Here is a 26,934-nt window from a genome sequence, read left to right on the forward strand (position 1 = left end):
CATCATCTGTAAAATGGGGCTAACACTGCCTACCTCCGAAGGTTGCGATAAAGTCAAAATGAGATAATGGAATATATGTTTAGCACAGTGCAGGCACAGTGCATGTAATTGGTCAGTACCTAGTACCTCTTAGTACTGTATTACTGTCATCATCGTCATCATCAAATGACAGTGCTGGTACTAGAAGCCAAGTCTTTGGCGTCCCGGATCGGTTTACCATTTGAATAGCATTTCAGTCTCCAAAGTGATCTCCTGTATGCTTTGCATTTTGATATAGGCAGAGTAGGAATCCATCTATTTTTTTTTTAAAGATAGAAGTGGAGGAGATGAAAAGACTGGCCCAAAGTCACCACCTTGCAGAGGCAGAGCTCAGCCCTTCTGCTTTGCTAGATCGCAGCCACCACGTGGTCTCCCTCCCTACCTCAATACTAATCTGGTCTTCTAGGGCACCCTGTGCCTTCTTCCCCCGCAGAGACATTGTTCTTGCTCAAACATTTTTTTGGAGAATGAGTCGTTCATTAATTCAACAATTATTTATTGCAGCCTTTCTATATGCCAAGCACTGTCTTCGGTGCTAGGGTTATATCTGTGAACAAGATAAGGTCTTTGCCCCTGTGGAGCTATCATTCCAGTAGGGTTGGGGAGACAGACGAATTCTGAGGAAATAAATAATTTCAGAATGAAATGTTCTATGGGGGAAATAAAGCAGTCTCGGCCTCTATCTCCCTTCTGAAGTTGCAGTCTGTTCTCCACCCATGAAGTCTTCCTTCACAAAAAGCCTCTGATAGCACGGTACTTTTGCCAGTGAGCTCAGCGTCCAGAGACTGGAATCTTTCCACCTGCACCACAGTTTACCTGCTGATCGTCTGCAGCTGCACTCTTCATGCCTGGGAATGAACAACTGCAGTGATCCTCTCTTCCTGGGCTCGTTGCCTGCCAAAAAGCTGGCTGGAAAGATTAGCTTTCCTCCTGCGTCTACTGCAGGAGCAAAGCTGCTTTTACCTGTCAGTACCTCCCTATCACCACAGACTCAAGTGCCAGATCTGCTTTTCCTTCCCTCCCTCTTTTTACTTTCCTATGGAAGATAGTCCTTAGGGGAGGTGGGTTTTTTCCTCTCTAGAGCTTCTAGAGAATTGCGAGAAGAAAGAATTACTGTTGGCACAAGTCAAGAGAGCCTCCTCGTACATCACTGCGTTTATGGGGGCACTGTTGACCTACCTACTCCCAATGGCTTAGCTATGGACATCTCAACCTAAAAAGGAAGCTAGAGAATAATTGTTTGCTTAATAAAAAGATCTCTAACCTAACAAAAGGATTCACCTCAGGCCTCTTTTAGCCAGATATCCTGGTTATTGATTTTCAAGGTCCTTGACAAAGTTTTAACTGGTCTGTGGTAAAATGTGGAAAATTCAGGTCATTGAAGTGAATTTTTCTAAAATTTATTTCAATATATTAAATTAAAAGTTGTATACAATTTAAAACAGTATTTTTCAAACTGTAGGGGGCAACTTGTGAATTGGGACCAGTGTTTTTTAAAGAAATAATAGAAACTGTCGTGCATCACATATAGTAAGGGTAAATATTTTGTTAAATTTTGTTCCAGTTTGTGGGTGTGTGTGTGTTGGGACATGATATAAAATGTATAATTTTTCTAAAAAGTTTGAAAAACATTGTTTTTAATGATTTTCCTTTATTCTGAGAGCTGTTTTTCATTTTTTGGGTTTTAAACTGTTCTTTCTTTTTTGAAATATATATATTTTCAAAAAGGCTTCCCCCCTCCCCTAAAAAAGACTTCTTAAAGTTCCTACTTATCTGAATAAAACAGCGACAACCTTATGTCATTCCCCACCCTCTACCTTCTTTTTTCCCTGCTGGTCCCTGTAATCGAAAAGTTTGAAAATTTTTGCTATAGTGGATTTATTTAAACATGATTTGCCTTGCTGGCAGTATAAATTGATATAATGTTTTTGGGAAACAACTCATCATGAGCCATACAAAGAGCCATAAAAATACTCATAAGATTTGGTTCATTAATTCCCTTTATAAAAATCTATCCTTAGGAAAGATCCTAAATATAAAAAATTTATAAGTGTATTATAGCTTCAAGCATATAATAAAGAAAAATTAAAAACAACTTAAATATTCAACAATTGGGAACTGGTTAAGTAAACCAATAAATAACTGTCCACTTATTCAACCATTTAAAGTGATAGTCATAATATGAGAAGAATATCTTTATAATATTAAAATTGTAAGTAGGGTAACCACCCACACAGTGCTGTCAAGTGCTAGGTGGTGTGCTAAGTGCCTTTCCTGTATTAACTCATTCAGTCCTTACAATGACCCGATGAAGTAAGTCCTATTATTATCCTCATTTTACAGATGAGAAAACTGAGCACGTCATTTTCCAACAACTCCTTGGATGTCCTATAATTCAATTTAATTCTGACACTAATTACCCAGAGTGAACACAGACCCCACAAGTTAAGAGCTCAGTCTTACAAGGCTGCCCCCACTTTTGATAGACCTCAGCCACAGGTGGGGTCCTGGCCAAACATACTTCCACCTGGCCAACTACAAATTAAGGGGTTATCATGACTCTCTCTTCAGGTTCCATAATTTACTAGAATGACTCATAGAACTCAGGAAAGCATGTACTTATGATTGCAATTTTATTATAAAGGATACAACTCAGGAATAGCCAAATGGAAGAGATGCATAGGACAAAGTATGGGGCTGAGGTGGTGCAGAGCTTCCATACCCTTCTGGGGCACCACCCTCCTAGCACATGTTTGTTCACCAACTCAAAAGCTGCCTGAGTTTAGTTGTTTCTGGGTTTTCATATGGGATTTCATTACTTAGGCATGATTAAACAAACCACTGGCCATGTGACTAAACTCAATCTCTAGTTCTCCTCCCCTCCCTGGAGGTGGGGGTGCTACTGACAGTTAAGCCCTCAAATCAAGACCTTGGTCTTTCCCACCATGAGTCACCTCATTAGCATAAATTCTGATATGGTTGACAAGAGTTCTTTATTAATACATAGTAACAGATACTCCTATCACTCAGGAAATTTTAAGGGTTTCAGGAGCTCTGTGCCAGGAACCAGGGGCAAAGACCAATATATTTTTTATACCACACTGGTGCAGGGAGGTTAACTTGCCTAAGATCACACAGTATATGACAGAGCTGAGATTGAGAATTTTAAATATTCATATGTATTAACTTATACTGGAAGGAAATACCCCAAAATGCTTAAAGAAGTTACAAAATGGGATTATATTAAACATATTTTAACATGATTATAAATTTATACATACAACATTGTAGGAAATCTACCCTTATCTACAACTTGGAGTGGAAATGGTACCTTATATGACCATCCTAAAGTTGTCAAATATTAGAGCTGAAGAGCCTCTTTTTATAGATAAGAAACTATGATTCACAGCATGAGACTCGCCCCATATCATGTAGTTGATGACAGAACTAAGGCTAGAATCCAGTTCTCTTTTGTTTTTGTCTGTCTCATTTTTGTAGAGATCAGCTAGATGTCCCTCTGGTCTGTGTTTATGTCAATTAGATGTGGGCACAGATGGTAGCTTTCGTATCTGTTTGGGATCCTGCCCTTTACCCAAACTTTCTGATTCTATATAGGAATCCTCAGCCTCTCTCCACAACAAGCCTCAAGTTTTGGCCCGAATGAGGGTACCTCTGGGATGAAAGGCCCACACAGAACTCTCCTAGCTGCCTCCCTGATCTAACATTGGCCTCCAAGAGGGGAAGAAGATGAAATAAGGGTATAATCTTTCCTTGGCAACCCCTTTTCCCAAGTTTCCTCAGTTACCAGAAAAATTTCTCCATTACAGGGCTCTGTGGACTGCCCCACTCTGGAGTTTGAGTATGGAGATGCAGATGGGCACGCAGCAGAGTTGTCAGGTATGAGGTAGTTGGGTCAGTAGTTAGTGGAGGAATGGCCAGGAGGAGAGGGAAGGGGCCTGTGATCTCACCTGGCAGCTTGTCTGTTCTTAGCAAGTGGCTATTAAACAAAGACTGTTCTCCACATTCCTTTTTCTCTACACGCTCCAATGGTAAATATCTCTTTGTTTGCTTTCACATTTCCTTCTGTGGACTCTCCTTGGCTGTGGTATTCATTGTTCTTCCATTCTATCACTCTTTCCTGATCACCCTGCTTTGTTCTCTTTTGGTGCACTCTCAAATCAGTTTTCTCTCCATCTTCTCTCTATTCTTTCTCTCTTTCTCTTACTGTCATCCATATCTTTGCCTAGCCCCTTCTTTCTGCCACCCTTTATCTCATTCCATCTCTCTCTCCTTTGTCTCCTCTACCTCCATCTTTCCCCTTCCCCTAACACCTGCCCTTTATTAAGATCTCAGCAATGTCTGAGGAAAAACTCTGTAGACAACTGACCAGCCACGCAAGGCTGGATCTGTCAGCTGCATCCATTAGAGTGGAGTTCTGCTTGGATGTTTGTGAGTTGAGCTTAAGTAATTCTGTTCTTCTTTCAGGGCTGGGCTGCTTCTCTGTGTCTGGCTTTTTAGCTTAAGGTAAACGTGATCTCCTCACCATAAGGGCCTCCGTGTTACACGTGCTACAAATGCCAGTTATTAATAAACAAGCTTTGGGTGGAGACGGTGTGAAAGTTAAATATTCTGTCACATGGAAGTGTCACTTTGAGACATGCTTTTTCAGAGAAAAGAGACAAACATTTTAAAAGAAGTTCTTGTGAATAAGCACAAGTGAATAAATTTTGTGATGAGTGACAGAAATAGAGAGCTAAGTTTAATAACCAACAAAGAATTAGATCCCAGAATATGAAAAAATATATATATATTTAGAGAGAGAAATAAAGAAAGAGAGAGAAGAGATGAACAACCCAATAGAGAAGTGGGCAAAGAATATGAATAGGAATTCATAGAAGAGAAAACCAAGTGGTCGCTAAATGTATGAAAAGATATTGAACTTCATTAGTAAATGGGGAAAAGCAAATTAAAAGAATAACATTATTTCACAATAATCAGATTGCAAAACTTAAAAACCTGGGGTTGGTAAGGATACAGAGAAATGAATACTTTTATACACTGCTAGGCATGGGGGAGCAGAGTATAAAATTGGAAAGCTGTTTGATCATAGCTAAAGTTGAAGATGTATACATATTATAACCCAGCAATTCTATTCCTAGATTTATGCTCAAAAGAAACTTATACTTGGGCACAAGAAAATGTACAAAGATGTTTATTGCAGGCTTGTTTATCATTGTGAAAAATTGAAAACAACTTAAATGCCCATCAGTAAGGGAATGGATAGCATATTAGTCCGGTAGGCTACTGTATAACCATTAAAATAATCTATATCAATGTGTTTCAATATCAATAGATGTTAAAAACAAAGTTGGGGAAAGGAAGCAGTGACCAAGGAATTTATACTGCTTTGATAAAAATTTTTAAAACAAAACAATATCATTTATTGTTTACAGGCACATACATATGTAGTAAAAGTATAAAAACAGGCATGTGAAGGATACATACCAATTTCATTATAGGGGATAGCTCTAGAGAGGGGAATAAAATAGACTGTGGAACAGTCTGAAGCAGATATGACAAATGCTAACATTTGTTTAATCTGGGTTGAAGACACTCAAGTGTCTTAAATGTACCATTCCATACTTACCTGTACATGAAAATTCATAATCTAAAATTTAAAAATAAAAAGAACAAAACCAAAGTTCAGTACCTAAGAGCCTTGCTCACTTTTCTGACTGGGCTTGTGGTGCTTTAATCTTAAAAGTATCCACATTCTCCACTACTAACTGAAGAATTTAAGATTCAGAGATGGGATTTGTTTCTGGTCATTCCCAGATTCTGGAACTCAGGACTGAAAAGCCCTGGCTCCCAGACAAGGTGTTTCTCAACCATTAGACATCTGGCTGGAACATGTGAATTTCTCTTGCTTTGAGAATTATCTGTGACCTAGTTAAATTTCCAGTAAGGGGCTCAGGTGTGGAAAAGAGATTTTTGAGGAAATCTTTTCTGTCACCTATTAACTTTTCTATTTCAATTCTTCATCTTCTGTAACATGAGGGTACAGATAAAATGTTCTAGGGGGGTGTTGGAAAGGACATTTTTATTCCTCATAAGCTTTCTGCATTTTGTATTGAGAGGCTGTGGTCAGTAAAGTTAGCTTTTCCTGGGCACAGGCAGCCCTTTGGCAACCATATCTGTTCTCTACATGGTTTTATGCAGCCTCTGCCATGGGCAGGAACCTAAACTTATACACCCTTTGAGTAAACTCAGCAGGGAGAGAATGAACTGGCTCCAACCCTGAAAAGCCATCTAGCACTTACTTTTCAGCCCTTGCCCTGGCTTCCTAAACAGCACAAGGATCTTGCCTCTAAATTTCAAGAGTTGTGTTTCTCTCCTCTCCCGCAGAGATAGGATAGTCCCAGTCTAGACTGACAAAGCAGAAGGAGTTGCAGCCCTGAGAAACAGGAGTTGATGACATTAAGCTCTCTGTGCTCCAGCCCTCCTCTTGGCCCTCACTGAATGTTGAAGGCTGCCTTCTCTGCTGCAGCAGCCAGCTGGCAGGAGGAGGACAGGTTTGATGGTTTAATCACCCAGGGACACAAGTGGCTATTTTTAACTGCTCTGAAAGGGAGGAAGCTGGCTTTGGATTGAATTGGACACAGGAATGTGTTGGAAGCTTCAGCTCTTTCATGCCACCCTCTCCACCCCAATCCCCTTCTCTAAGGATCTCCTGAAGTGACTGTTATGTCTTTCCTGCTGCAGAACTGTATAGCTACACTGAGAACCTGGAATTCACCAATAACAGGAGGTGCTTTGAAGAAGATTTCAAGACTCAAGGTGATCCCAGATCTTTACTCATAGATTCCTTCTTTTTCCCTCCCATGATATCCCAGCCTGACCTAGTAAAGGGCTAAAACAAAGATCCTTTATCCCCTCTATAACCATATACCCTTCTCTTCTTGCATATGGGATACAGGGTTCTCTGTATCTCAAGTGGAGAGGTCATGGGAAGCAAGAGAAGCCTGAGCTGGGTTCCTTTCCCTGGTGTAAAGGGGCAGGAGAGCAGAGGGATGGTGAGGTGTGGCTGGGCTGGTGCCCTGCTGACTAATAGAACCTTGACCTTAATGTTCAACCCCTGCCTCCAACTCTGCCCCACTCTCAATAGTAATTTTATGTGCCCACACCATGACATTCTCAGACCTTCATCTCCTTACTTGTTCTGTGGCAATTCAATTTTCAATTCAACAAATGTATGGTGAGTATCTTCTGTGTCAGAGATGCAGGAGGCAGAGGTGAGAAGCAGCTTCTACAAAGGTTATAGTCTGAGAGCAGAGGGGAGATGTATGCATCATGAAACTAGCTGAGGCCAAGAGGAAAATACTAAGTATCACAGAAAAGTAAAAAAGTGTCTTGGGAGCAAGACACTGGCTGGAACATTAGTGGGAAAGAGGTTATTTTGTATTGGGCCTATAAGGATGACTAGGAGTTGGATATGCAGAGAGACAGGACAATATAGGCTATATGTGGAAGACAAAGGGGATGTTGAAGATAAGACTACAGAGTGGGTCCAAGACAGAACATTTTTGGTCCTTTACTTTCCCATCTCTTGTTCTTTCTCAGTTAAATAAGGAAAGCTTTTGGAGGGAAGAATTTGTTGGGGGCTGAAATTAGAAGAAGATATGCTATCAGGAGCCTTTCCAGGAAGGATGGTGGTGGCTGACACTGGATGTGTATGGCCTTCTATCCCCAGTGCAGGGCAAGGAATGGCTAGAGTTGGAGGAAGATGCTCAAAAGACCTATGTAATGGGACTCCTGGACCGGCTGGAGGTGGTCAGTAGGGAGCGGCGGCTGAAGGTGGCCCGGGCTGTTCTCTATTTGGCCCAAGGTGAGTGACCACCCCTGCTAGCTTGCGAGGGTTGGAGGCTAGAGAGGGAAGTGGCATTATCAGGACTGGGTTGAGGCAGGCTATGCGGGGAAGGCAAAGTCCCTTGTCTCTCAAGGACAGAACTTATCAGGTGCTAGAAGTAACCTGTGCTTATGAGGAAGATGAGGAGATGGTGTTGAGTGCTACTCTGGATCCCTTGCGATCTGCCTTTATCTTACCAGGCATGGCAGGATTTTTTATAGTGTTCTTTTTACCTATAACCTGAGCTGTAATCATATGTGAAGACTGGTAAGAAGGTCAGTGTGGCCAGAGCTGACCATTTACCACCAGCTGAGGATGGAGACTTCTTTCATCAGCTATGGCCTGGCTCCTGAGCTGAGGAGAAATAGAGGAGTGTTACAGACTTACACATGGACCCTCTGTGTTGTTTCTTGTTGGCATTTTGAAGGTTCAAGCCAATGTAGCAGCAGGAGTGGATGCTGTGACTAATTTGAAGATGATCACAACTAAATGAGATTAATTGGGGAAAGCTTCCTAGAAGAAATATGTTAGCCAGGTGTAGAAAGGGAAATGAGATAGCTTAGCTGGAATCGTGAAAATAAGCCCTGAGATCATAAATATGAGGATGGTTGGCAGAACCATCTAGTTGAGAGCTAAAAAAAATTGTAAAAGAAAAAAATAAATAAATGGAGAGGAAAGAGGGTGAACGTTGAGTGAAGGTAAGACTGTAGCAAATAAGGCAGTACCCACCCATACCTGCTGGGTCTGGTGCTCTGGCCAACTTCCAACTGCCAATACCTTCCCCCGCCCCCCAAGGGTTGCAGCCCACACAGGGAAGCCAGGAAATTAATGTGCTACCCTAGTTTAGCACCCCTAATCCGGTGACTGGCAAGAGTTAGTGGATGGATAGCCCAACTATCACACCTCTCTCGCATGGGATAACTCTGAGATTTATGTTTTATACTGTTTCAGAGCTTCCCCTAACATTGAACTCTTTTGGCTGCCTTTTCTTCCCTATCTCATTTTCCTACTTCTCTACTGGTGATTCCTGGGATTAATTCCCAAATAAACCACTTGCCCTTGGATCTTTACTTATTTCAAGATCTGCTTCTGGGGGATCCCACACTTAAGACAGACCATTGTTGAGTACATTGGACTTAACCCTGGAGACTCCCTCTCCTGTCCCCTGACTCATTCCAGGAAGTTACTGGGGGCTGCCATACATCTGTCAGCCTAATTATTGGGCAGGGTATTACAGAAAAGTCTTAAGATCATGGGGCAGGGTGGAAAGAACTGAGATATTGCTCCCCCTCAACCCCTATGGTAACTGTCTGGTCCTTTAGGCACTTTTGGGGAATGTGATTCAGAGGTTGATGTGCTACACTGGTCCAGGTACAACTGCTTCTTGCTGTATCAGATGGGGACCTTCTCTGCCTTCCTGGAGCTACTCCACATGGAAATCGAGTGAGAAACCTTAGGGGAGAGTTGGCCTAGATAACCCCCTTCCTTGAAACGGCCTCATGTTCTGTGCTAGTTCCCTCACTATAGAGACCCCTGTGGGGAGCTGGGTCTACTCACACCTCAGCCCAAAGCTTGTTGACAGTTCCTCTCCATCTGGCCATGTTCCCTGATCTGTTCTCCCTCCCTGAGGTTGAGCTCAGTAGCAGTTTCTGCCCCACTTACAGCCTCAATCCTGGGCTTCAGGGGCCTGTCCTAGGTGGGTTCCCTTTTTGTTTAAGCACATTCTAAGCTCATTCTAAGCCTAACTCTGGAATTCATGAGGGAAACTGTTCTACCTAAGAGCATGACACAAGAAGAATAGGACAAAATCCTGTCATAGTGCCTAATTCTTTCCCTCATGGATTATAGCTCTAGAGATGGGCTGATCTGCTGACTCTGCTACAGTGACCCCTCGTTCTGTCTCCTGCTCATCACCCAGGAGTTTTAGATAGGGTGAAATCTGCTTGTTATTCATCAGGTATTGCTTAGCATCTGTTTTTTATCCAGCACAGTACTAAGTACTGTGGAGATTGCAAGAGGAGTGGATACCACAGACCCTGCCCTTGCTTGTCTTCACCACAGATTAGGGTTTGCTGTGGGCTCCTTTATCTTAGACAAGTTTTGTTAGTGGCTACATAGCCAGAGAATGGCAGATACTCATGTTTATGTGCAGATAAGTAAGAGCACAGAGAAGAAAGAGGCCTTATGGGTTCCTGTTCTTTCCCTCTCCCCACTCTGCCCCACCCTGGCAGCAACAGCCAGGCCTGTAGCAGTGCCCTTCGGAAACCAGCTGTCTCCATTGCTGATAGCACAGAGCTCCGGTGAGTGGGGCTGAATGTGGGCTTGGAACAGGGGGATTATTAGGACTGGGTTACCCTTTCCCCATATCCCAGACGACTCAGAACACTAGGAAGTTGCCCTCTAGCTAATCTAACTGGTTTGGGCTCCCACAGAGACCATCCCTGAGGTCTCTGACTAGGGACTGATAACTGCCTTGGGAACCTCTTGTGAACCTTCTGTAATCCCAGAGTGCTGCTGAGTGTCATGTACCTAATGGTGGAAAACATCCGCCTGGAACGAGAGACAGACCCCTGTGGGTGGAGGACAGCCCGGGAGACCTTCCGCACTGAATTGAGTAAGAAACGGCACTTGAGGAAGGTAGGGATGGGGTGCTGATGGTGGAGGGGAAACAGAGCATCTGCCTAGGAGAGGCAAACTGTCCTTTTTCTTTCTTTTTTTTTTTTTTCATTAACATTCTTTTAGGACAGAGATACTGCATGGCAGGCACGAGGGCTGGGCTTGATTGCTCCCCTTATCTGTGAGCTAGGGCCAGCCTTGTCACTCCTCTGTCCCTCGGTTTCCTTGGTTGTAAATGGGGATAGCCACCTCTCTCCCATTCCATCAGGAATCCTACATGAAAAAATGAGTTAAATCACCTTGAAGACTGAGTTCTCTTCAAACATAAGCCGGTGTCATCTGACAGGGATAGGATATGAAGGCCTATGGGATTTTAAAAATATATTATTGATGTGGGAAAGTGAAATGCATTGGGTCCTTCAGTCAGAAAGCAACATCTTCATTACTGTTACTTCTAAGCCATTTTACCTCCATGGCCTCCCTTTCTGCCCTTGAGGGGCTTCCCTCTGGGGCTTTCTAAGCCTCCTTCTCAGGACCAAGTACTTTGGAATTCTTCAGGGGTGAGTGCCTTCCTCAGGGTGCCCAGAATCAGGGTTACAGGGGCAGGGTTTTAGCTGCCTCATCCTCACTTTCTCACTCACCTCTCTCCACATCCCCAGGCTTCTCCATGCATAATGAGGAGCCTTTTGCCCTACTGCTCTTCTCCATGGTTACTAAGTTCTGCAGTGGCCTGGCTCCCCACTTCCCTATAAAGAAGGTCCTGCTCCTGCTCTGGAAGGTGGTCATGGTGAGTGGCAGATCCTCCCCACTCCCATCTTATCAGAGCAGCAATGCCCTGTGCCACCTCAGTTTCTTCTAGTCTGATCCAGGAGGCTGGAGCTAGGCAGCAGAATGGGGTAGCCATTAGCCAACAGCTAATGGGGAGGGGCAACAAGTCTGTCCTAGAGGCATCCGGTGTTCTGTGCCAGACCAGATTTCCCCTTTCTACTGAATGGATGGGAGATACTACCCCATGAGTTGGGGTGTCAATGGCACCCTTCAGCTGATACAGCCAATGTTTCAGGGAAAGAACACTGGCTCAAAGTTGGGAGATCTGGGCTCTGCTGATACTGAGGAACTTTGGGCAACTGTCTGTGCCTCAGTTTCTCTAGCTGTAAAATGCTGGGGTTAGTTCTGCCCACCTTCCAGATAAATAGAAGATTTGCGTTTTTAAAAAAATGAAGTCCTTATAAGTATATGGTTGCAGCTTTGATACTAATTATTCAGTCTGATCCTTCATCTCTGGCTCCCATCCCACAGAGCTGGCTGAACAACATACCCTCCAGGCAGGCCTCATAGGGGGAGCTGCCTCTTGACTGCAGAGGCAATTGAGTGACTCTGGCGTTTATAGCATCTGGATGTGCTCCTTAAAAAAGGGAGATAGTTTCCTATTTTTTCAGTTCAGGCCCTCAGGAGTCCCTTTTCTAACTTCTGGTGATGTTTCTCAGTCTAGGTCAGCAAATAAAGCTTTTTCTAGACCCCTGAGTTCCTCAGACTGGGGATGGCAACGACATTTACCCCTTTCTTATTAAGGAGAAGATCTGAGGGGACTAGAGGTTATGGCTCTTTCTTTCATCCATGTTTCCCTCACTTTACTCTCTCTGACTTTCCTTCTTTCCTCTCTCTTCTCTACTCCTTTCCTGTTTCCTCCTTAGTTTACCCTTGGTGGATTTGAGCATCTGCAGGCTCTCAAAATACAGAAGCGGGCAGAATTGGGCCTGCCTCCGCTGGCTGAGGACAGTATCCAGGTGGTGAAGAGCATGCGTGCTGCCTCCCCACCCTCTTACACTCTCGACCTGGGGGAGTCTCAGCTGGCGCCACCACCCTCCAAGCTGCGAGGCCGCCGTGGTTCTCGAAGGGTATGTACTAAAGTAGATAGTGGTGTGGTGTGACACTGACTAGCCAAAAATCAAGATTTTAAGCTATTCTGGGCAAGAAAGGGCAGTAAATGATGTGGCTCATCCTGCCCCAACTTGACCCTTTGAACAACCTGAAACCTTAGAGTCTATACTTTGGCCCCTCCCCCAGCCCCGTCAGGCCCTGAGCTGTCCTGATGTAATGTTGTGATATAACACCATATAACCAGGTCTTGCTACCTTGGCATAGACATCAGTGCCTGGACTTCCTTAGCATTCTAAACAATGGTCTAACAACAGATATAATCCTGGAAACAGGGGGATCAGGAGCCAGGGCACCTGAACTGGGCTCCCAGCAAACCTGTGTGCTTGGGTTGAGGCACTTTACCTTTTTTGTGGCAGCAAGAAGGTTAACTCTGAGCTGGCCACTCTTGTCTGGGCCTGGAACCAAAGGCTTACATTTGAGAGAGACTGGTTAGGGTTCTAGGTATATAGTCATGTGTTGCTTAACAACAGGGATACATTCTGAGATATGTGTCACTATGTGATTTCATCACTGTGTGAACATCATAGAGTGTACTTATATAAACCAAGGTGGTAGAGCCTACTGCACACCTAGGCATATAGCCTATTGCTCCTAGGCTGCAAACCTGTACAGCAGGTTACTGTACTGTATGCAACTGTGACCCAATGGTATTTGTGTATCTAAACCTAGATAGGGTACAGTATTAAAATCTTATGGGTCTACCATCGTATATGCAGTCCATTGTTGACGGAAGCATCATTATGCAGCACATGACTGGAGTCCGCAGTCCTGAAAAGGTCAGAATTACAAGTTATGCTGAGACCTTACCACACTCCCACAAACTCACCTGCCTTACCTACTTTAGTTCATCAACAGGGCCAGACAGTTGTGCTCAGTTCTACATTATCTGCAATGTGATTTTTTTAACTTTTATTTTTTGTTTTATAAAGTAATGCTTACTCATTGTAGAAAATTTGGACCAAATATAAAAATGTGATGAAGGGAGAAGAGAAAAATCACCCACAATCTTAACAACCAGAAGTAGTCACTGTTAACTTTTTGGCCTATTTCTGTCCAATCTTTTTTTCTTTCTGTGACAAGATTTAAAATTCCAAACTTGCTTCCCTCTGCCTGGCAGCAAGCTTCTGTCCTCCTCTTCCTCAGTCAGCCAGCTGGTGTATGCTCACAGAAGGCAAACTAATTGAATGTTCACCTAAGCCGAGCATAATTAGGAAGGAAAGTGCTGGCAAAAAAAAAAAGACATCAGTGCTTTCTGAAAGCTAAGTGACTATGACTTCGGGATTATCTATGCTCTGTTCCCTGGCCATTGGCATGGTTACCTGAGAACTTCTTGTCCTGATATTTTGCCCAATGGGGGCAGTAGGATTGAGGTGGGGAATGGGATATTCTCACAAGGGCTGGGTTCTGACTCCATGTTCCCTGAAGTCTGGAAGCCTGTGGGTAGGGGTGGCCTCAGACAAGGATGCCCAGGGTAAGATCTCTGCACATCTCCCCTTCCTGCTTCCTCCCTCCAGCAACTCCTCACTAAGCAGGACAGCCTGGACATCTATAATGAAAGGGATCTCTTCAAAACTGAGGAGCCAGCCACAGAGGAGGAAGAGGAATCTGCTGGTGATGGAGAACGAACCCTGGATGGAGAGTTAGACCTGCTAGAGCAGGACCCTCTGGTGCCACCTCCACCCTCACAGGCACCCCTCTCTGCTGAGCGAGTGGCCTTTCCCAAGGGCCTGCCTTGGGCCCCAAAGGTCAGGTAGGTTTAATAGCAGCAGGGACCCTGCACTTTGGGGTTTCAATCACTGAAGGCCCAGGGTAGACTAGTCTATATATTCAAGACTCATTAAGCTGGTCTGGCAGTCAGAACTCCTGGGTTTGAAATTCCCTCTGTTGACTGCTATCTTCCCCAACTGCTCCAGTCCTCCTATTGGAGGGGTAGGAGCCCAGAAAAGTTCTCTCTCTCAAGGTTTGCTTTTCTTCCCTTCTCTGGGATTGGTCTGTCCACTATCCTCTCAGGCAGAAGGACATTGAGCACTTCTTGGAGATGAGCAGGAACAAGTTCATCGGATTCACCTTGGGGCAGTAAGTGACTAAGTGGTCAGAACTGGCTATAGAGTGGTTCCTGGGGGGTCAGAGGAGCAGGTGGCTTGGAATGAGGGATGTTGCCTGGTAGTCATGACACAACCTAGAGCCACCAGGCTGTGGGCAACTCTCAGTGACTACTTTGGGTGTTTTCCATGGATTTTTTTCCCTTGGGTTTCTTCCACTTTCCTCAAAGAACTTTTGTGTTCTTAACCAAGTGCAGGATCTTAAACAACAAGTTATTTTCCTCTTGGGCCTTAATTTCCTCATGAGGGTTTTGGATTAGATGGTCCCTAGGGGCCCTTCCTGCTCTAATGCAAAATTCTCCTAAAATTCTGTGAAAAAGAGACATGGTCAGAACAGATCCAGTCTTCCCCCATTTCCCCACCCTCATGAACCTTCCCACTGGCCTCTCCAAAATAGAGAAGGCTTTATTACTGGGCTTTGACTGTCAAAAGTATTGTTGGGCTATATACCCTTTTAAGTAGGAACATACCACTCCCACACCAAGAGAGTCCCAAAGAGACTATACAAATCTCTTAATTTTCAGGAACACTTCTCTGTGCCATTGTTCTTTTTGTGTCCTGAAGCAATAATGGGAGACCTGGGAGCTTACAGAGGAAGGTCCAGGATGCTGAGGGTAGATGTTGAAAGTGGCATGGTCCATGTGACTCCAAGAAGTATTAGTAGTTCTCTGTACTTTTGAAGCTTACAGTCTGATGTGTCTGGCTTTTCACAGGGACACAGATACCTTGGTTGGATTACCCAGGCCCATCCATGAGAGTGTGAAGACCCTAAAGCAGGTGATCAGAGTGGGCTCTCAGTCTTCAGGGGTAGGGAGCCATCAAGGCAAGTCAGATTACCAGGGTCCTGAATACTGAGTGGGGCTCTTATACCAAGTGCTTTCTGGACCTTATGCATTTCCCCTGAAGGCTTTTTGGCCAAATAGGAAAAATCAGGTCTCTCCTTATTTACCCAGTTTCCTACATTCAGACAGATGAAAAAGTTCTCCTTTCTTCCTCTCATTCCTTTTCCCTCTTACCATCTTTCTCTCTCTCTCCCCATTCCTTGCTTCCTTTCCATTCACTTCTCTTTGCCCATAGGTCCACTAACTTCCAAAGGCCCAGGATTGAGTAGGAGTCTGCTCTACATCCATTGTGTGTGTGAGCACAAAGAGTATGGAGTCATCACTCCATGCATTCATGTACACACAAAAAACTCTCAGGGCAGTGGCCTGGTCTTGGTTTCCCCTTGCACTTTGTTTGAAGGCAAATGCTTAATTATTTGCTGCTTTTCAACAAATATGGAAACATAGAATAAACACACTATGTGTGAAGCACTTTGACCAGTGCTGACGATGTAGAGGTGACTAAGACTCCTACTTTCAAAGAGTTCATGTTTATTTAGGGTGACAGACCCATAAGCAGAACATTTCCTTGTCTTTGGGGAAGTTAAATAAGAGACTGGTACATGTGATTGAGGCTCTCAGCCCTTGGTGATGTCTTTTTTATCTTCACCAGCACAAGTATATCTCCATCGCAGATGTGCAGATCAAGAATGAAGAGGAGCTGGAGAAGTGCCCCATGTCTTTGGTGAGTCAAGAGGATCCTGTACAGGAGGAGGGCAGAAGGAAGTCTGTCTGCAGTGCTATCACGTGTATTCATTCAGCTTATTAGGCTCTTACCGTGTCCCAAGCAAGACAAGGTCCCTGCTTTCATGGCATAAAAAACCAAAAATGTAAAGAAGACTGTCAGAGAATGGTAGATAACAACAAAGAAAATTTAAATAGGGTGACATAATAGAAGCATCAGTAGACTACTTGAGATTGGGCAGTCAAGGTAGGTTGACTCTGAGAAAGTTGACATTTAAGCCTAGATCTGAGGTACATGGAGCCAGCCATAGGAATATCAGGGGAAAGAGCATTCCAAGTGGAGAGAACAGCCTTAACAAGGGGACAGCATGCCACCCCTCAGTCCCAGAGTGTTGGAGGTAGTAAAAGAAGACCAGTGTGGCCCTCATACAGGGGTGAGGGCTGGGATCCCAGAGATAGAGTCAGAGAGGTGGCCCAGGGCCACTTTACAGAGGGCCTGTAAGCAAAGTTAGAGAGCTTGAAGTTGGTTCACAGTACAGAGGGAAGCCTTTGGAGATTTTAAGCAGGGGACTGACATCTGATTTATGTTTTTAAAACATTGGCTGCTGTGTAAAGATTGGACCAGGAAAGAGTGGAAGCAGGGAAATTAGGAAGTTCTTAAAATAGTCAAGGTGAGAGATGATGCTGACCTGTAATGGGGTAGTAATTGTGAAGATAGTGAAAAGTAGATACGTTTGGTTTACATTTTAGGGGAATAGCTGTCAAGACTTGCAGTTCAGTTGGATGTGGATAGAGAGGCAAAGAGAAGAATCAAGAATAATTATCATTTGCCAAGATGGAGAGGAGTATCAGGCATTCTGTTTTGGTCATACTAAGTTTAGATGCCCGTTAGAGACCCATGTGGAGCTGCAGGCAGTCAGATATATGGGTCTAGAATTCTAGAGAGAGTGCTGGCTTTGAGAAATAAACTTGACAGTATCAAAAGCCATAGAACTGGCTGAGATAACCCAAGGAGGGAGTGGAGACAGAGAATAGGCTGGACCCCAGGACAAAGCCCTGGGGCACACTAGTATGTTGAAGGAGGGATGAGTCAGGAAAGGAGAGGAGCCAGAAAAGAAGAGTAAGAAAAACAGTGAGGTGGCAGGAAAACCAGGAGATTATGATATCATAAAAGCTAAGAAAAGAAAGTCTTTCAAGAAGAGGGAAGTGATCTACCAGGTCAAATTCTGCTGATAGCCTGTGATAAGAACTGAGGTACCCACTGGATTTGGCAACATGAAGATAACTGGTGACCTTGATAAGAGCAACCCCCAGTGAAGTAGTGGGGCTGAAAGCCTAATGGAATGTATTGAAGGGAATGTCAAAAAAGGAGGTGGACAACGTAAAAGTTTTGTGATGAAGAGGAAAGAAATGGAATGATATTATAGCTGACAGAGGATGTGGGGTCAAGGGAGGGTGTTGGAGGGTGTTTTTTAGCTGACAGATACTAGAGTATGTTTTTGTCCTAAAAGAAATGATCCAGGAGAGGGGATAATTGCAGAACTGATGCATTCGACAAAGCAAATAGGTGTGGGATCCTGAGCACAAGTGGAAGATTGGCCTTTGTTAGAAGCACAAGTGGTTCATCCTTCATGTCAAGAAGGAAGGCAGAGACTCTTTAGTAGATTCAGTGTTGAGCAGATGAGAGTGTGCCTGTCTGGTTGCTTCTGTTTTCTCCATGAAGTGTGAGGAAAGATCAGCAACTGTTTAGGGGTCGTGGGGCAGAGGGGTTTGTTTGAGGAGAGGGAAGGTATGAAATAGGCCTTTCGGAGAACAGGAAGGGAAACATGCCAGGATTGCCAGGCTCTGTTGAATGCCCATCTAAGACTTGTGTCCATTTAAGCAGCAGCTGAGTTATGTGGGGTGGAAGGGACCTGGTTATTCTTCCCTACCTCAGAGTCTCATGACAGTGGTCCTTGCCCTGTAATAGAGGGACGTTGGGAGAGGAGTGAGACTGCATTGGTTAAAGATGACAATGGCCACAGAAGCCTCTTGAGCATCTGAGGACCCTGTCTCCCCACTCTGATAAAAGGCTTAGTTGGGGTCATCAAAAGGACAGAGATGGTTGTGCATGAGGGGGCTGGTCAGAAAGGAGAAAGTAATGTCGTGGGACTAATGGAGAGGGGAAGAAAACTTTCCATCCGCCTAAAAGCTTCCCTGCTAATGTTCCTTCCTGTCTCTCCAGGCCATAGGTTACCCACCTTCCTTATTAACCCCTACTATTGAGCCACCCACCTCTCCTTCCAGGCTTACAGAGCATTCTAGAGCTCTCAGTTGGCCTCAGATTGACACCATGGGAAGTCCTTCGGTGTGGGGTGTCTAGTCCAGTGTCCTGGGCCCTGAGAGGTCATCCAGACCAGCCCGCTGATCCCATTAAAGAGGAAATTAGGACTCAGAGAAGGAAGGTGACTTATCCAAGGTCATACAGTGAGTCATTAACACAGCTAGGCTAGGAACCTACATCTATCCAGCTTAGTGCTCTTTTCATGCCATCCCTCACAAAGAAGAAAATGTAGCCTTTGGTCAATTGGAAAGTAGCCTGAACAAACTGTGTATTTCCTGCCATAGGGAGAAGAGGTGGTACCAGAGACACCATGTGAAGTCCTCTACCAGGGCATGCTGTATAGCCTCCCTCAGTACATGGTAAGGAGATGGCTAGGCCAGAGCTGCCCTTCTCTACTACAAGGAATAGACAGTTAAAAGCAATCTCAAGCTGAGCTTTCCATCATTTGTGCTTATTTCCTGAGCCTTCGCCCCTTTGGCAAGGCATTCTCTGACACATGAAAATTCTGAGCTTTCCTCAGGGCTCCTCTGAAGGTGCTGTTCTCCCTAGTCCTTCTTTGGGAGGGGTGGAAAATAAGGTAGAGTCTTTACAGGATATGTTGGGGATCCTCCTCTTAGATAAGTATCATAGTCCCTCTGGGATCTGCTGCTGTCTGTCATGTCTTAGATAGCCTCAGGGTGGGACTGGGGAAGATGCCAATGGTCTGGGAAGGAAAAGAGTGGGAGAAGTTGGGCTTATACCTCCTACCTTATTTCTATGCACTGTCCCTCCTACTTTGCTCTTTCCATCCTCCCCTTTGGAAAGAGCAGACTTGAAGCAGAGCAGCCTAAGAGTGAGCTCCCCATGGCTCCCTCCTTAGCCTCACAGGCAGGCCTCTCAGGACTGGGCACCCGTTTGTCCTTCTGGATGCTGGGGAGATTTGGTCACTGAGGGAAGAAATCAGAGAAAGCCTTTAAAACAATTTTCACAGGGCTATTGAGGCGTTGAAGAATCACTCCCTTGCTGAGTAGGATGAAGAGGGATGGATTTCCTTATTTTCTACTTCCCAGATCGCTCTGCTTAAGATTCTGCTGGCTGCAGCTCCCACTTCCAAGGCCAAGACAGACTCTATCAACATCCTGGCAGATGTCCTGCCTGAGGAGATGCCGTGAGTGCTTCAACTGGGACAGCTGCTAGATAGATACTAGAGCTACCTTGTCTGCAGGGTCTCTCTAATCCCCACCCCACCTTAACAATTACAAGGATTGTCTCCAGAGATATCTCCCCTCCCCCACCAGTATCCCGTCTCCCCTGAAGGGCTCTCTGCTGGGCTCTTTTTTTTAGCTCGGAACTAAAGGTTTGGAGGGTAATGCCAGTGCTAATAACTGGCTGCCCAGGTATGTGGGTGGACATTGCCAAAGGGAGCTTGCCAAAGGAGAGAGACAGAAACAGAGAGATCAGTGGAGCTTACCCTAGACAGGCTCGTAATTGGGAACTCTTGGAGATTTCCTTTGCACAGAAGTTCAAGTTTCCCAAGTTCTGGTTCTCTTGTATATATTGTATCAGACCCAAATACTTGAGCCCTTGTAGGCCTGCCTCTAAGGCAACCCCCTGCACTGATGCTTCATCTCTCCATTGTAGCATCACTGTTCTCCAGAGCATGAAGCTAGGCATCGATGTGAACAGGCACAAGGAGATCATTGTAAAAAGTATCTCCACCTTGCTCCTGCTACTCCTCAAGCACTTCAAACTTAACCATATTTACCAGGTGAGCATCCAGGAATGCTTCTCCACAGGTCTTAGGTGTTTTGTAGGCCCTGTCTCCCAAAGGAGGGATGCAAGGGCCCTTGTAGTCCTGGTAAGCATCTTTCAGCCATTTCATTGTCCTCAGGGGGTCCAGCTACCTGTTGCATTTGCTTGGGGTAGGGGTTTGGAGTTGATGATGAGAAATTGTACTAGAAAGGTATAGATGTCTGTATCCTTGGTATGTTATCCCAGGGTTGTGGATAGAAATCTCTAGCTTCTTGGGACAATGCCCAGCCAGTTTTGAAACAGTGCAAGACAATTCCAACATTTCACAAAAAGGGGGGAAAAATATGTTGACCATACTTTTCTGATATTTGAGATACAATGCTGAATAAGGCACAGTTCTGGCTTATAAGAACCTTGAAGTCTTCTAATGGATACAGATATATAAATAGCCGATTACAGAGTGATAAGTGCTGTGATACAGACAAGCATTGACTGCTATGGAAATACCTAATCCAACTTGGGGTGGAGAAGAGGTAACTTCTAACCGGAATCCTAAAGAACCATATGTTAGCCAGGATATGGGAGTTGTTAGAAAAGGAATACAGGAAGCATTTCAAGCAGAAAAGCTAATATGCAAAATTCCAAAAGGGAGAGAGCAAAGTATCTTTGGAAACGGTAATTAAATGTTGCTGGAGTTCTGCTTGGGGTAGGGGAAATGGGAATTACCTGGTGACACATGAAGCTGGAGGGGTTGGCAGGGAACAGATTATAATATATATGATAGCACATGATTATTAAGTACCTATAATGTGCCTGGTACCCTGTTAAGCTTGGGTGGGGCTTCATTTAATTTGCTCAACTCTATAAAGTAGTCTTATTCAATGCCTGTTTTATAGATGAGGAAACCGAAGCTAAGAAAGATTAAGAACCTGCTTTCCCATGAAAGCATTGTTTGCCATGCTAAGGAATTTGGACATGGTTCTGTGGGCTTTGCCTTGCAAGATATAGGGACGAGATGGGGGAAGTGAATGGATGCTTCCTCTCTATGGGGAGACCATGGGGAGAAGAGGAAGGCTTTTCATTCCTGCCTAGAAGCTCCATCCCATTTTCTTCCCAAGAAGTCAGAATCAAGCTTGCTGGTAGAACAGAAGGTCCTCAGAGTGCAAGGAGGCTCCTGCAAAGTCTGTGTGTGGCCCTAACAACCATGGTATTTTTCCACTTTGGTACATTCATTTTGTTTGTTTGTTTGATTTCCACACACAGCATTGAACACTTCAGTACATTCAAAGACATCTTTGGGTGTGTTAGGGTGTCCTGGGTGCTCACACTTCTGCTGATATTTGCTGGACAGCAGCAGGGCTGGGAGGGTAGGGGTGGGTAGGAGATAGTGTTTCTAGCGGAGAAAGAACAGAGAGCTGTGAATGTGTGTTTACTTCTGCTTCTCTTGGTGGGCAGTATATGGATTGATAGCCAGAAAGATGGGTGGCTTGATGGGCCTTGACTGTGTGTGTCAGTGAATCCTGATAGGGCTATGGGCACATCTCAAACTGAAAAAGCTTTTCCATCAGTTGATAGTGGGTATGTGTTGGCTGTTCTCTCTGGGGCTTTGGAAAATACCCTGGATTGACTTCTGGGGAGAAATTAATGAGCAGAAGAGGGAAGTAGTCTTGGTGCAAGCTGACTCCCCACCTTTAACCTTATACCTAGGGGCAGAGGGTAGCTTAGCTTGCTGCCTTGGCTACTTCTTGGTGATCAGAAAGAGCTAGGGATGGAAAACACCACAATTCTGTTTTTTCAACCCCTTTTCTGTACTGTCCCAGCACACCAGATTCTGGATCTGGAAACAAACTGTGTTTGATGCTCCTCAGTCTATCATGGGTAGTGTAACCCCATGACACTGCTCTGTGACCATCTGCCCCATTAGGGCTTCCTATATACAAACCCCATCTGGATTCAACAGAGCAAAATGGAGCCCCCGCATACTGGTGTTTAGCCCATCAAAGACATCTTGGACTTCTTCTCGGTGTAATGTCTGTTGGCTGAAGGGTTCTTATTCATTCATTCATTAAAATACTTACTGATATTCTAAGTACTAGGGCCAATATGGTATACCAGACAAACTCGAGCTGGAGCCAACATTCCAGTGGTTCATTATATGCTGTCCCCATCCTGACTGAATGATGCTGGCAGTTGCCAGGAGTAAGCTGCACCTGTCCCTGCTATATTAATCACATTTGAAACATTATGAGCCAGAGGTTTGGTATGGAAAACAGTTCCCTCAGGGAGCCTTCCTTTCCTGTTGGGCTTAGGAACAAATCTCACGGTAATTCTATTTATTGGAGTAGGATTTTCTTTCTGGCTTCCTTGTTTTGTGCTTTTAGTCAGGAGTTTGCAACATACTGCAGGTTGTCCACCTCCTTATAGGAGAGACTGGCTGAAGATAAATCTCCCCATTTCCCAGACAGGAAGACTAACAACACAATTGGACAGTGGATATTCTTAGGAATGAATGGATATTAGATTTGTACTTCCCTCTCTTTTTTTTTTTTCCATGCATACCTTCTATTCTCCACCTTTTCTGCTTTGGTCTTTTAATTCAGTTTGAATACGTATCACAACATTTGGTATTTGCCAACTGCATCCCCTTGATCCTGAAGTTCTTCAATCAAAATATCTTGTCATACATCACTGCCAAAAACAGGTATGCACTCTGGGTAGGTTTATCTCAAGTGACTACATTGGGGTGGCTGAGAAAATTACATCATCTCTGAGCCTTCCTGGGATCCCTAGTCCCTCCTGTCTTAGAGCTGTCACTGTTAAATTTAATTTCCTTGAAGTGTTAGTTGATGGGGTATATGGTTTGGCCTCTTCACAGAGGTATTTGTATTTTAATAGTTTTGAAAATGGAAAAATGTTATGACTTAAAGAAATGAAGCTGCAATGATGAAATTTTGGCCTGTGGCAGAAGGATCCAGGAGATGGTCTTTTGTGAAACAGCCTGCTTGTCTGGCCAGCCCTAATCTTACCATAAATTATAAGTTGGAGCAATTACACTGCTTTGTAAACCACAGTGTTACACAAAATTTGTAACTGAAGGTAAATAATAAACCCTTAGGTAGATCGATTTGTAGTTCAAAAAAATAAAGTATTTTCACATTCATTCTTTTTTTTTTTTTCCTTGTATATTTTAGACTCAGAGTCTCCCTCTGTCACCCAGGCTGGAGTGCAGTGGTATAATCATAGCGCACTGTAGCCTAGAACTCCTGGGCTCAAGTGACTTTCCCACCTTAGCCTCCTGAGTAGCTGGGACTATAGCTGCACCCCACCATGCCCGGCTAATTTTTTTTTTTTTTTTAATTTTCTTTTGTAGAGCCAGGGTCTGGTTACATTGTCCAGGCTGGTCTTGAACTCCTGGCCTCAAGCCATCCTCCCACCTTGGCCTCCCAAAGTACTGAGATTACAGGTGTGAGCCACCAAACCCAGCCTCATTATTTCATTTAATCTCCTCAGCAGTACTAAGAGTTATTACAAGTTTTATTGTCATTTTACAAATTAGGAAACAAATTCAGAGAGGTTAATTGACTTGCTCAAAATTAACATGCTAGTGAGACCCTTAAGTAAGTGTCAGAGGCAGGATCACAACACAGGCTTCTCTGTGAGTACAGATTGTTTCTATTCATCCAGCCAAACAAGGTCTTTGGGATTCTAGAATGATCCTTGTTCCTTAGTTTGCTTCTTCACAAGAACTGGAAACATGTTAATAAATAGAGGCAAAGTTCCTAAAGTAGAAATAAGAGGGCTGATCTCATACTTGGGGTGACTAGAGAAGCAGGGGCTAGGAGATGTTGCTATACCAGTCTGTTAGTACTGCCTGAAATTCCACGATGGAGAGGCAGCCTACTTTTATGTAGTTTAAAACACACACACACCCCGCGGAACCTAAAGTCAGGAGACCTGGATTCATGACCTGAATATGCCATTTGCTAGCTATGTAATCTCAAGCAAGACACTTTGTTTCTCTGAGCCACAGTATTTTCATCTTTAAAATGAGAATACCTTCTCTATATCATAGAACTTTTATAACAATTGGTTAAGATTAGTATATGTGAGAGTGCTTTAAACACTTTAGCTTTGGAAGGAAGCATTGGAGAATAGGTTTTTTCCTATGTGGAGACCTATGCGCTGACCCCCTTTAAAAAGCCCTTAAGACATACTAGTTGAGTTACCAGGGAAAATGAAATTGTAGATCAGGCTGTGTCAAGGTCACTGCTGCATGCAGGTACCTGTGTGTATCAGTCAACACTCTTGGTTAGAAGTAACCAAAACCAGCTGGACTAGAGCCGCACAGAAAGGGGAATTTGTTAGGAGGAAATGAGATGTGTCATCTTGAGGAACCTAGGACAGCAGTGTAGCTCTGGCCCTCAGGTTGGCTTACAATGTGTGGAGTCCAGGAAGCCTTCCCCCTCCATCTGCAGGACAGATGCCAGGACTCTGTACTTCTCCAGTTTCTTCTCTCACTGACAGATTTGTTAGTCTGTTTTGTTTGTGTCTCAGGTTGCTTGCTGAAATATGCCCACACAAGCGAAACATGTCACAGTGTTACCTCAGAGGTTGAATTGACTCTCCCTTTTCAGATCCCCTGGATCAATCCACTGTGGCTGGGGGAGTGGAGTACAGAAACTAAATGCCCCTCCTGTACCCATGGGCCTGGAAGTTGGGGGGCAGACAATTCAATAGGTGTCCATTGGTTCAATTTGGAGTTAGAAGAGTGGTAGTGATGGACTACACATTTTGCTAAGGTTGACCTGAACAAGATGTTTCTCTTGTGCACCACCTGTAAGTTTTACTTTTGAATGACCCCTGAGAGAACCTGGACACTCACAGCTCGTTATTACACAGTTTCCTCATGGCTCTTACAATCTAGACATTCTAGATACTTGTAAATTTATTTTATGCTCTCTTAGGCTAGAATTCAATTCACTGAGAGATTGTAACGAATCCATCTTTGATTTCCTGTCCCCATTTCCTGTTTGCCAATCCCTACTTTGCCATGGGACTTTGTCAGTGGGAGGTGGGTAGATAGGTGGATGAGCCAGCCAAGAATGTTTATCCAAGGGGCAATACAGAACTGGCAACCTGGGAGAATCCAGGAGAGTGAATCAAGATGATAAGCAACATTACAGGTGGACCCACTGCCCTCCCAAGCTGACCCCTCTCCTACCCTGGTCCCCAGGTTATCTTTGTCTGCATTTCTTGGACAAAAGTAAACAACTATAGCCAAATAAATCATTGCCTTTTACTTGTATAGAGGTTTTGACTTTTAAAATGTAGTGACAGGTCCATGGAACCCCATACTTATCTTTATAGCCCCTGGTTTTCCAGCATCCTTTATACATTTCCAGCTGCACTAGTTCAGATAGATTGGTGTTTACAACTTCATGGAATGTCAGGACCAGAAGGAGCATTGGAGAATAACTAGTCCAAATTCTGTATTGTATCTATGAAGAAGGGAAAAGAGAAAAGAAAGACAACTGTCATTTTTTGTGTGATTATGGCCCTGTCATCATGCAGTTCCTTATTTCCCCTCCTGACTCAGGCCTACTTCCCTGGGCTCGCCGCAGAGCCTGCAGTTCCCTTGTAGTCCCCCACTGTTGGCTTTGGGGACAGATGCTATTACCGTTGCTTTTTTTTTTTTTTTTTGAGACAGAGTCTCACTCTGTTGCCCGGGCTAGAGTGCCGTGGCGTCAGCCTAGCTCACAACAACCTCAAACTCCTGGGCTCAAGGGATCCTCCTGTCTCAGCTCCCCAAGTAGGTGGGACTACAGGCATGCGCCACCATGCCCGGCTAATTTTTTCTATATATATTTTCATTTGTCTATATAATTTCTTTCTGTTTTTAGTAGAGATAGGGGTCTCGCTCTTGCTCAGGCTGGTCTCGAACTCCTGAGCTCAAACAATCTGCCCGCCTCAGCCTCTCCAAGTGCTAGGATTACAGGCGTGAGCCACCAAGCCCGGCCGCTATTACCATTCTTGAGCTACTAGATTGGCCCTGCTGCAGGAAGCACCTCTATCTCAAGCTTCCTTCAGGAGTGGCTTCTATGATCATTCCTGAGAGCTTTGGCTTTCAGAAGGATCTGATGAGAGACACAGAAGAGGTCTTTGTTACATCCTCACATCATCAAATGGTTATTAAGTGGATGGGTTTGGGCAGCATCTCTGGGAGCAGTTATATTCACACATACACTTAAATGCAGAAACACAAATGCACTCAAGTTTTATATATTCCTTTAAAGAAGTGAGGAGAGCTAAGAAAAAAGGCTCTCTTTCTGCTTTCTTTTGCATCTGCCAGATAGGGGCCAGCCTAAAAGAACTCATGGGTTCCTCTCATGACTGTGAGGAGAGGAGACTGGAGCTGGAGTTGCCCAGCACTAGAGCCCTCAATTTCAGCTGAGGTCACTAAGCAATTTGGGAAATGGATAGGGCCTGCTGGAGAGAAATAACTCCTGCCCTTTTCAGATACAGCCATTTTCCTGCTCTTGCCATTTACCTAAAGCCTGTCCTTATCTCTGCATTTGCAGCATCTCGGTCCTGGATTACCCTTGCTGTACCATCCAGGATTTGCCGGAGCTTACTACCGAGAGCCTGGTAAGTAGATGGGGATTTGGTAGCCTTTGAAATTGCTAGGTGGCAAAGGTTGGCATTTGTTCTTTC

General features: G+C 44.3%; 1 protein-coding gene across 2 annotated transcripts in view; it reads left to right on the forward strand.

Annotated features, from left to right (window-relative positions):
- Nucleotides 1–26,934, forward strand: part of STRIP2 (striatin interacting protein 2) — a 44,256-nt gene that overhangs the window by 1,242 nt on the left and 16,080 nt on the right. For both annotated transcript variants that reach the window (XM_069461883.1, XM_069461882.1), the window contains exons 2-18: nucleotides 3,867–3,936; nucleotides 6,802–6,876; nucleotides 7,790–7,924; nucleotides 9,268–9,388; nucleotides 10,177–10,245; nucleotides 10,453–10,559; nucleotides 11,221–11,348; nucleotides 12,256–12,459; nucleotides 14,017–14,252; nucleotides 14,513–14,578; nucleotides 15,318–15,381; nucleotides 16,099–16,170; nucleotides 18,777–18,851; nucleotides 19,542–19,639; nucleotides 20,113–20,239; nucleotides 22,824–22,924; nucleotides 26,802–26,868. In XM_069461883.1, coding sequence (XP_069317984.1) covers nucleotides 3,867–3,936; nucleotides 6,802–6,876; nucleotides 7,790–7,924; nucleotides 9,268–9,388; nucleotides 10,177–10,245; nucleotides 10,453–10,559; nucleotides 11,221–11,348; nucleotides 12,256–12,459; nucleotides 14,017–14,252; nucleotides 14,513–14,578; nucleotides 15,318–15,381; nucleotides 16,099–16,170; nucleotides 18,777–18,851; nucleotides 19,542–19,639; nucleotides 20,113–20,239; nucleotides 22,824–22,924; nucleotides 26,802–26,868 — 1,815 coding nt within the window. The remainder of the gene's footprint in view (nucleotides 1–3,866; nucleotides 3,937–6,801; nucleotides 6,877–7,789; nucleotides 7,925–9,267; nucleotides 9,389–10,176; nucleotides 10,246–10,452; nucleotides 10,560–11,220; nucleotides 11,349–12,255; nucleotides 12,460–14,016; nucleotides 14,253–14,512; nucleotides 14,579–15,317; nucleotides 15,382–16,098; nucleotides 16,171–18,776; nucleotides 18,852–19,541; nucleotides 19,640–20,112; nucleotides 20,240–22,823; nucleotides 22,925–26,801; nucleotides 26,869–26,934) is intronic.

Source organism: Eulemur rufifrons, chromosome 29, assembly GCF_041146395.1.
Source record: "Eulemur rufifrons isolate Redbay chromosome 29, OSU_ERuf_1, whole genome shotgun sequence".
Lineage (NCBI taxonomy): Eukaryota > Metazoa > Chordata > Mammalia > Primates > Lemuridae > Eulemur > Eulemur rufifrons.